This window comes from Desmodus rotundus, chromosome 5 (genome assembly GCF_022682495.2).
Source record: "Desmodus rotundus isolate HL8 chromosome 5, HLdesRot8A.1, whole genome shotgun sequence".
Lineage (NCBI taxonomy): Eukaryota > Metazoa > Chordata > Mammalia > Chiroptera > Phyllostomidae > Desmodus > Desmodus rotundus.
This window is the reverse complement of record NC_071391.1, coordinates 44,194,171-44,205,476: the sequence shown is the minus strand read 5'-3', so window position 1 is coordinate 44,205,476 and position 11,306 is coordinate 44,194,171. Positions and strand designations below refer to the sequence as shown.

The 11,306-nt window shown below is 39.0% G+C and overlaps 1 protein-coding gene across 1 annotated transcript; it reads left to right on the top strand.

The window, feature by feature from the left end:
• Positions 1-3,316: 3,316 nt before the first annotated feature.
• On the top strand, positions 3,317-5,850 carry LOC128781106 (olfactory receptor 51Q1). Its single transcript, XM_053925658.1, has 2 exons — positions 3,317-3,383; positions 4,868-5,850. The coding sequence occupies exons 1-2, from the start codon at positions 3,369-3,371 to the stop codon at positions 5,846-5,848; spliced, it is 996 nt and encodes a 331-aa protein (XP_053781633.1). The 5' UTR covers positions 3,317-3,368; the 3' UTR covers positions 5,849-5,850.
• Positions 5,851-11,306: the final 5,456 nt, after the last annotated feature.

Genomic DNA, 11,306 nt, shown 5'->3' with positions numbered 1-11,306 from the left:
TACCCATTGGCTTTCAACCCGTCTTAGGTCAAAAGATTCTAGTATAAGTCTTTAAATTCTGTACTCTTTAATACACTTTGAACGATCTACCATGTCTCCTGTCGTGTTCTCTTTCTTGTCCTGTTTCCCACACGAGCATGTGGTGGTAAGCACATACACATACTCACAGATACACATACATTCATATGTAGCACCCATTTCTCTTCAGAAAGGGTAATTTCCCCCTAATTCTATCTTGTTTTGTGCTGACCCACACCCTGTCTCTCAACTAAAAATGTAATCATGTCACTCCCTGACTTAACACCATGTGATGGCCCCACTATGGTCCTGACTGATATCTAAATAACAGATATTAGTTACGTAATTATTGAGTTAAAATAAGTAAATATCTAGGAAGAGTATCTAACACACGGTAATTTCTCTGCAAACACTACTGCTGCTGGCCCTCTTGCTATCTCCTACTCTCCACCGTCCACTGCTATCACAGATCACATGGACTCTCTCAGTTATATTCAACCACAGCACAAAACGTGTCACTTGTAAAGGATATACTGAAGTTTGAAATACTGAAGCTAGAAAGAATTTGGAAATCATAAGGAAAATCTTAGGCCTTGAATTTCAAAATTTCTTAAAATCTGGCATTATTTTATGCTTAGTAAAAAATTTCATAGAATTCTGAGTCTTAGGTTTGTTAACCCATAAATAATAGAATTCTGTCACAATCAATTATGTCTCTCCATTAATGTGTATACTAACCAAGCCAAAGGAAACCGAAGTATGAAAACAAAGGGAAATACAGTAGTCCCCCCTTACCCACCACATCTCTTCACAATTTTTAGTTACGGCAATCCACTGCAGTCTGAAAAGTAAACAGAAAATTCAAGAAATAAATAATTTATGGGCTTTAAATTGCATGCCATTATGAGTAACATGATGAAATCCCACTGTGTCCTGCTCCATCCCACCCTGGACGTGAATCATACCTGTGTGCAGCACGTCCCTGCTAGATGCAGGTACCCTACCTGTCCCGTAGTCCCTGAGTTGCCTTCTCGGTTATCATATCAGTTGCCAGAGAGAGACAGGTGACGTCGGCATAATTTTCATTGCAATATATTGTTGTACTTGTTCTATTTTATTATTAGTTATTGTTGTTAATCTCCGCCTAATTTATAAATTAATCTTTTATAGGTGTGTGTATATAGAAAAATAGTATAATAGGGTTTAATACTATCTTTGGTTTCAGACATCCACTGAGGGTCTTAAAAAGTAACCCCCAGGAATAAGGGGTATCTACTATACCACATGCATGAAAAAAAATGTGCCATTATTCAAGCAATAAAAAAAATTTTGGGATCCAAATTATACTCAATAGTTTCTGGCTCAGAGTAAGAATGCAATCAGTGATTAAATGTTAAATAGTACAAAGCCAAAAGGCCTCTGGCGGCCATCATATAATGGTACACGCCATCTCCTGGAGATATGACTAAGACTCACCCCTGCAATGCTTGGTTGGACACCACCACCATTTGCCTCCAGGATTTTCTTTCTTTTATGCTTCTACAAAGGGCCAAACATGTCTGTTATGGGCACGTCCTTTACTTAAAATGTTTTAGAAATTTTTAATACCTCCGATACCTGAGTCAAATCTATTAGGACTTTGTGCTGAAAAGTTTGAAAAACCTTTGCTCTGGTCTTTTGTCTTTTGATTTGCTGTTTAAGTTCTAAAGGACATCCAAATTCCTATTGTTTACTATTTTACTGGTAACCACCTAACAGCCTTTACAATTTCTCTACAGTTTTGGCCATCTCATTATATTTTATTTCTAAATGGTTGCCTATGTTTCTTTTTCTTGATCAAATTTACTAGAGGTATTCAAATTACACTGATTCTTTCGGGAATAATTTTTGAATGTTTTTATTCTTTTTTATTTTTCTAATTCAAAAAACTCCATTTTTATTTGATCTTCTTTTTTCTTTTCCCTGACACTACCTTGCATTATGTCTTAAATTCTAGAGTTTAACGATTTTCTAGGAATTCTTAGTTTGGCATTTATGGACATTTTGTGTCAAATATGCTTAGATTCCATAAATAGTAACCCATTAACTGCATTGTGTATTTTCTGAAAGGTCCAAGCTTTCATTCTCAGAGCACTCTAAAGATTAATAAGTCTTTATTTACAAAAGTTATATTCATCCCTTTATTTAAAGAATAACAGCCGGCACTTATCCCATATGGGGGTAGTATAGACATACCTTTTCCAATACATAATTTACAGAAATTGCCTCCAATCCTTTCGACCATTTTAATTTACCATCTTCTCCTATCATTCTACTGAAGTGTCTTTCCAAAAGGTTCCTACTGACATCTGCATCCTTAAATTGAATAGACTTTTCAGAATTCATTTTACTGGATGTCTGAGCTGAACTGTGATGACCAATCTTTTATTTTTTGGCTTCTGTGACTCCTATTTTCTTTATCTTTTTCATCCACTTCTCTGAGTAGCTTTTTTAGTTTTCTTTGCTTCTTCTTCCACAACAACCAAACTGTTAAATTTTACATTTCTTTATAGAGCTTAGCTCAATCTCTCTCCATTTCACCCTAAGTTCTTGCCTGGGTTAGCATTTCAACTCCTAGGTTCTCAGCCACCATCATTATGTCTGGGAATCCCCACCTCCAGCAGGCTTCTACTCTGTCCTCCTGGATGATGCAGATCCCGGCCCACGGGATCCGCGTGTTGTGGCTGCAATGGACAAATTCACATGGACTACCAAGGCCTATGGAGGAAAAGGAACAGGACAGCCACTCTTTCAAGAGGAGAGCCCGCCAGCCTTGCCTCAACAGGCTTTTATTGCTTTTCTGGGCACATTACATTGAGGATGGTCCTCATTTACTGTGCACAGGTTCCCTTTAGGTGGTTACAGAAAACAAAAGAGAGGATGTTGCTAATTACATCCAAAAGGAAGGATATTTGCAAATGTCAAGGGAAAAGTGGTTGAACTGGTTATACTCATCCTTGGGAGGTTTAGCATAGATTTTAGGAAGTTACTTTAAAGATGTGCATTAAACCTCAATTCAGGGTGAGGGAGTTTTAGCAAAAAGCAAGTCTCAAAGCAGCCCAGGTACAATGCAGGCCCGATTCCCCACAGGAGAACCTTTCCATGGGCGTGGGTCCTGTGTGTCAGACCTTGCTCCCCACTGGCTTTTCCGAGTGCGACCTGGGTCCATGCCATGCAGAACGGTCTTCTATACCTGGATCTCATATCCACGTGCTTCACTGTCATTTCTTTTAGATAGTTGCTATGAACACCACATTCAGCATGTACAAACTGAACTTGTGACGTTTCCCCCAAGGTCTGCTTCTACTCTAATGCTCCATATAAAGGTAAGTGTTACTGTTTTCCATGTGGTTGCTCAAAGAAGACCCCTGGGCATTGTGATGAAACTTCCCTCTTTCAAGATCATTTCCATTCAATTTAATAGCATAAAATAGTGACCAGAATCTTATTTTTGTGTGTCATGTAAAATATAAATGAAGTCTCTGAATTTGATTATAAAAATATTATTGATATTGTTACAGAACAGACCCGAGGGGGGAACAATATGCTGTTACTGAAAGGACCCCCCTTTCTCTCTGGGGGTCCCCCCACCACATTTACTAGGTTCACCTTGCCCACTGCCAGTGGAAAGACACATCTCAATCCACAGACTGGTGAAAAGGAAAGAAATTATTTATTTAAAAGTTACACAGACTTAGAGTAATGACTTAATGTCTTCATTAAAATACTAAAGTTCTATAGAATACCCACAGGTGCACACAGTCCTTCCTTCTCCCTCTGTCCAGTCTGGGGTAGGTACCATATATCAGGAAAACAAGTACAAGTCCATAATTCAGGCTCCTGGCACCATCAGCTGTGTTGCCGCCACTGGGTACCCACTCTGCCAAAGCCCCGTTGTCCTCTCTCCCTTCTTCAAAGCTGCATGGTCCTCTCTCCTTTGCTGCCAAACCCATGTGGTTCTCTCTTGAGTATGGCTGCCGTGCCTGGGTTTAAATCCCAGAGCCAGTCTTCCTCTGCAGCCCCATTTCCTACTCCTCCTACAATCAGCTACACCTGCCAACATTCCCGTATTCTTCCAGCCTTACTAGGCTGCAGTAGTAAGTCTGGGCAGGTGTGGCCCCATGGCATGAAGCCAATCTTCTCCAAGCTCTCATGCAGGTGCTGCAACCAGGGGGAGTTGCTTGTCAGTTACATCTTGGGTGGAAGTGACTCCCATCTCCCGAGCTCAAAGCATGGCCACAGCTATTTAACATATCCATGAAACCAGTTCAAGGTTATAGATATGTTAAAGGACCATGCCAGAGGTTAGCTGCACAGCTGTTGCTATACAAAACAGCTCTGAATGGCCCTGCTCCATGTGTCCCTTCCCCCAGCTCAGGCTTGTGGGGTGAGGACATCCTATATATATTTTTCTAGTATTTCCTGGACAGCTTGAGTTCTGGACCCCATTATAAATCCATATTTGGGCCCCCATCTTGGCTGCACACTGTTGCAATATATTGATGAGAAAAATTCAGTTAGTAGATGCATATGTGTATGTAAATATACCTATATACAAGGACTGGTTGGAAATAAATTACAAGGTTTTCAGGAAGCATAAAGCTAAATTTTAGTGCATAGTGGTGGACAAAGAAGTTGAACAATGAGGTAATGGTAAACAGAAATGTATGGCAAAAGAGTCCACAGTTCTATTTGTTAGTGCTTTGGTACTCAGTGGTATTACAAAACGATCCCGTATATATAACTGGGTCCTGGATTGAACAGATAATGACCCTATGGTAGAATCCCACTGATGGAATTCTAATTACAGAACACACAGATTCTGGTTTTGCATTTATTCATCATGTCTGAGGGGACTAACACCACCAAATATCCCTTCTACTTCATCCTCACGGGCATCCCTGGATATGAGGCCTCCCACATCTGGATCTCCATCCCCTTCAGTTGTCTCTACACCATCTCCATCATGGGCAACACCACCATTCTCACTGTCATCAGCAAACAGCCAACCCTCCACCAGCCCATGTACCTGTTTCTCTCTATGCTGGCCCTGACTGACCTGGGTCTAACCCTCACCACCCTGCCCACACTCATGCCACTCCTCTGGCTCAATGTTCATAAGATCAGCTTTGAGGCCTGTTTTGCCCAGCTCTTCTTTCTCCATGGATTCTCTTTTATGGAATCTTCTGTGTTGTTGGCCATGTCCTTTGACCGCTATGTTGCCATCTGCCACCCCCTCCATTATGCCACCATCCTCACCAACGAAGTCATTGGCAGGATTGGGTTAGCCATCATTTGCCGCTGTGTGCTTGCTGTTCTTCCCTCCCTTTTCCTGCTCAAGCGTCTGCCCTTCTGCCACTCCCACCTTCTCTCTTACTCCTACTGCCTCCACCAGGACTTGATTCGCCTGGTCTGTGGTGACATCCGGTTCAACAGTTGGTATGCATTTGTTCTGGTTTTGCTTATAATTGTGTTGGACCCTCTGCTCATTGTGCTGTCCTACTCACTCATCCTGAAAAGTATCCTGAGCACAGCCTCCTGGACTGAGCGGCTCCGGGCCCTCAACAACTGTCTCTCTCATATTCTGGCTGTTCTGGTTCTCTATGTTCCCATGGTTGGCTTATCTGTGACCCACCGCTTTGCAAAGCATGCCTCTCTACTAGTCCATGTTATCATGGCCAATACCTACCTGTTGACACCTCCTGTGATGAACCCCATCATTTATAGTGTCAAGACTAAGCAGATCCGCCAGGGAATTGCTCGCCTAATTTCCCGAAGAAACACTCATTGAAGAAAAAAGAATGGTTTTGTTAAATTACTCAGAAGTTAGAGCCATAGTCTTATGGGGAGAGGATACTAAATTGGGAAATAGAGACTATGAAAAAGCCCCACCATATTTTTTAAGGCGGTATGACATAATCTTGGCTTTTAGCAGATTTTTGGCTTAGAGAGCTAGCAGTAAATCTTCTACCCAAATGTGATGCAGATATGAGTTGATTAAATTCTAGCACATTTTACCAGCTATGGCAGTGGGATGAGCTTCATCAGATGAGTAACGTCTGCTTAAGTTGTTCCTTTCTTCCAGGATATTCTTCTCTCCCATGGGGTTGGTTAAATACGTTAGAGGGAGACACTTTTATGGCTCCCACCACCTGTTTTCTTAGTTCCACTTAGGTCATCAGTCAGGTTCACTCTAGCTCCAAGGTTCACTTCCCCTACTCAAAAAGTGTGCTCTGACTTCCCTTGCAAAAGAAGGGCAAATCTTTGAGGGAAGATGGATACACAGCAATTTTTCAGCTATTCAGTTTTGCCCAATCAACACCCAGTGTATTATCAACAGATCTGATGAACACATGCAGAGTCTAACTACCGGAATAAGGTATTTAGGTCCCCTATAGCTAGAATAAGGTTCTTGCCTTGCTAGAAGCCTTTAATATTTAGAATTAAAATTTTAAGTAAGTCTATAGATCATATCTGTTAGGAGAGAAACCTTATTTTTTTTAACCAGAACAGACTGGGGTTTGTTTGTTTGTTTTTAAATCCCCACGTCTTCAACGTGACTTCAACTCCAAGGTACAGTTTCCCTTTAGCATCATGCATTTTGTCCTAGAAACAGCTCTGGTAAAGGGATTTGGCCTTAATGAGTATAAAGATTGTTCTGTGGAAACCAGGCAGGCTCTCTCAGAAATATCAGTTTAAAATGCAGCCATAGTGTTGGTCAAAGCTCCTCAATACAGAACTCATGGTGCTGGTGGCCAATAGTGGGACCATCTTAGATTCAAATCAAAACAGGCAAGGCTCCTGTGGAAGCACAGTGTGAGGGAGGATTAGAAGTGGAAAGGCAGAGAGCAAGTGAAGAAAGGATGTCATTCTCCTCCAATATCCTTTTCCCCCCTTTTTTCCCATGTCTTTACCAGAGCCCAGAAGTTACCATATTTCTCTAGAAAACCATGGATTAGCAGGTATAGAAAAATAAATTGTAGAATCAGAAGCATATGTTATGTTAAGAGTATGGGAAATTAGGACCAGGAAATCTAATATTTAAAAAGTCAAGGAAATAGGAATATGTGTCAAAGGAGACTTTTCTTTCAATGGATGGTACCAGCTTAAGAATCTTCTAAAGTATCCTCGTGGTGGGGGCAGGGAATATTGGGATTATGCCAGTTTTTAAGGAGGAATACATGGTATCGCTAATAACCTCTTGGAGAAAGCTATGTATCAATTGAATTTTATCTTCACAGATCACGAACTGGAATGGCCATAATTGAAATGGAAATTAAATAAAGATTGAATTCAGAAGTGTGCCCTATTCTTTGTTTCTCTATCTTTTCTATTGTTTTCTATCCCTAGACAAAACTGTTTATTTTCTGTGTGTATGTGTGCATTTGTGTGTGTATGTGTGTTCGTATAGGCTTCATAGCTTAAGAAGTGTCATATTATGTGTAGATTCCAAAATATATTTGATTTTTGGAAACATTTTTATTGGTAAATGTTTCTGCATAAGTTATTCTGTATCTAGAATGTACATAACTATACTAATCACATTTGATTACAGAGATATTTTATATTTCAAATAATTTAGAGGATCATCTTGTTGACCCTTTGTAAATTACTTCAAATAAGGTATATTGGAGGACATAGAATTGAATATCAATTTTTTAGAGATACTAAGTGTACTACACTAGTTCAAGTGTAAGATAGTCCAGGTTGCTGCTATAGGAAAAGGAACCCAATTCCATTAAGGTGCTTTCTTAACCTTTTGGCAAATAATAATCATAAAAAGAAAAGAGAAAGAAAACTTGGAGCAACCAAGATATCTTTCAGTAAACAAATAGATAAACCAATAGTGGTATATTCAGACAGCAAAATGCCATTCATAAATTAAAAAGGAATGAGCTATCAAGATACATAAAGATACGGGCAAATCTTATGTATATTTGTTAAATAAGAAGAGAAAGAAGTCTAAAAAATGTATGACTTCACTCTTACCATATTCTAGAAAACGCAAAACTATACAGGGAACAACTCTCCTCCCTTTGTTGATCAGTGGTAACCAAGGATTTGGGAGAAGGGAGTGTTGAATTGGTGAAGCACAGAGAATTTTTTAGGGTGGTGAAATCATTCAGTGATACTATAATAGTGCATAACGACACTATGCATGCCAAAACCCTTAGAACATCCCAACAGCACAGAGGGAAAAACGTATGTGTTTACGAAATCATTCAGGACATTAGCAGATCCCAGAGTGGAAGGCAGAATGTGACAAAAGAATGTAATTCTATTACAAGCATATAAAAACCACACTGAAAGAGATGGAAGGAAATGTTGCCGACCTAAGTAACTTTGGAAATGGGTGGAGTCTGTAAGATAAAGGAAGTATAAGTGCTGTACTCTAGTTGATAAAGTAATTTTTCATGGGGGCACAGGTTAAAAGTTCTCTAAGTCCTATCTATACACATGTACTAGAATTGAACAATTAAGTAAATTGATGACAGATAGTGGGATAGTGAGACACCTGTGTCTCACTGTTATAGTGAAAAGTTACAGAAAAGTAAGAGTAGAAGGTTTGAATTATTTATGAGCTGAGGTTGGATACATCAGTATGAAGTCATGTTCAGTTTAAAGCGGATGCCGATATTGGGTTGGCCAAAAGCCCGTTTAGTATAAAACACATATTTTTCATTTTTGTTTTTTAATTGTTGTTCAAGTAGAGTTGTCTCCATTTTCCCCCTACCACTTCCCCCGCCCCACCCATCCCCACTTCCCACCCTCAATCCTACCCCACTTTGGCTTTGTCCATGTGTCCTTTATACGTGTTCGTTGGTGACACTTCCCCCTTTTGTTCCCTCCCATTGCCCTCTGGTTACTCTCAGTTTGTTCTTTATTTCAGTGTCTCTGGTTGTATTTTGCTTGCTTGTTTGTTTTGCTGATTAGGTTCCACTTATAAATGATATCATATGGTATTTCTATTTCAGCGCCTGGTTTATTTCATTTAGCATAATGCTCTCCAGATCCATCCATGCTATCACAAAGGGTAGGAGCTCCTTTTCCCCTTCTGCTGTGTAGTATTTCATTGTGTAAATGTACCATAGTTTTTTAATCCACTCATACTGATGGGCACTTATGTTGTTTCCAGCACTTGGCTGTTGTAAATTATGCTGCTATGAACATTAGGTTGCGTAGGTTCTTTTGAACTGGTATTTCAGGATTCTTAGGGTATAGTCCCAGCAATGGAATTGCTGGGTCAAAGAGCAGTTCCCTTTTTAGTTTTCTGAGGAAATGCCATACTATTTTCCACAGTAGCTACACCAGTCTGCATTCCCACCAAGAGTGTAGTAGGGTCCCTTTCCTCCACAACCTCGCCAGCACTTGTTTGTTGTGTTGGTTATGATGGCCATTCTGAGTGGTGTGAAGTGGTATCTCATTGTGGTTTTTATTTGCATCTCTCTGATGGCTAGTGATGCTGAGCATTCTTTCTTATGTCTCTGGGCCTTCAGTATGTCCTCCTTGGAGAAGTGTCTGTTCAGGTCCTTTGCCCATTTGTTAATTGGGTTGTTTGTGTTCCTGGATTGGACTCGTGTGAGTTCCTTGTATATTTTGGAGATCAAACCCTTGTCTGAGGTCCCATTTGCAAGTATATTTTTCCATATTGTTGGATCCCTTTTCATTTTGGTGATGTTTTCTTTGGCAGTGCACAAGCTTTTTATTTTGATGAGATCCCATTTGCTTATTCTTTCCTTTATGTCCCCAGCTCTAGGGGACATATGAGTGAAAATATTCCTGTGAGGAATATCTGATATTTTCCTGCTTATGTTCTCCTCTAGGACTTTTACAGTGACTTATATTTAAGTCTTTTATCCACCTTTAGTTTATTTTTGTGTATGGTATAATTTGGTGGTCCAGTTTCATATTTTTGCATGTACCTGTCCAGATCTCCCAATACCATTTTTTGAAGAGGCTACTCTTAATCTGTTTTATGCTTCTCCTCCCTTTGTTGAATATTCATTAACCATAGAGACTTGGGTTTATTTCTGGGCTCTCTATTCTGTTCCATTGATCTATGTGCCTGTTCTTATGCTAATACCACACTGTTTTCACCAATAAAGTTCTTGATTTTGATATTTTGAGTATTTTGATTCTCTCCTGCATGATAGAATGCTGATTTTTCTCAATTAATGTCTTGATTTCATCACTATCAACTTCAAGTGGCCTACCTGAGCATGGAGCATTGTCCAGTGAGAAATCTCCAGCACAAAACTTTGCAAACCACTTTTGATACATTCGATCAGTCATATCACCTTTTCCATACACTGCACAAATCTTTTTTTTGCATTTCGGATCCATTTTTATCTTTCTTGAAATAGTAAAGCATAATATGTCTAAAATGTTGCATATTTTCTTCTATCTTCAAAATATTTGAAATGGCTACATAAAACTGACCCATTTGACAATCTAAGGAAAAATGTCAGTGCCCCTGACTAAATAGTCAGGTATTGAATGCTTTAAAAATTCTTGCAGCTCACCAGTTGAAAATCACTGCCTTAGACCAATGGACTTCATTAAACAGAAAAATACTGATAAACAATTTCAAATTCATCACTCTATTTCACTATAATTTCCTATTAGTTTCCACATTTTGACTTCTAACCTAGTGATATTCTCTCTCTCTCTCTGTCTCTCTCTCTCTCTGTCTCTCTCTCTCTCTCTATATATATATAATGCAAATACAATGTTAGTTACAATTGGTAATAGTAACATTAAAATATAAAAAGAAATAGGTAAAAATAATTTTCAAAGTATATGTTGTTTCCCAATATATCTAGAGTGTTATTATTTCAACATGTAGCCTATTAGAAAAAATAAGATATTATATATTAATTTTTATGTTAGGTCTTCAAAATCTGATCACATGTCATTACAATACATATCAATTCAAACTAATCACATTTCAAGGCCTAATAGCCATATGTAGCTGGTGGCCACCACATGAAAGAGTGTAGCTTTATACTTAACCTTAAAGGGCTGCAAACATCTGTACTTTTCTCATTTGGAAAGTGTTACTCAAAGTCACAATTTTGAGAATGTCAAAAGATATTTAAAATGATTGACTGGATAATGTTCTAACATTTTTTATAATCATGCAACTATCATTTTTTTATTTTTCCAAGTCTTGATTTCTTGAACAACTGTGAAATAAGTCTATTAAAAGTGATCTGCACTCAGTGTTGCTGCTAGGCAAGCATGTCCCC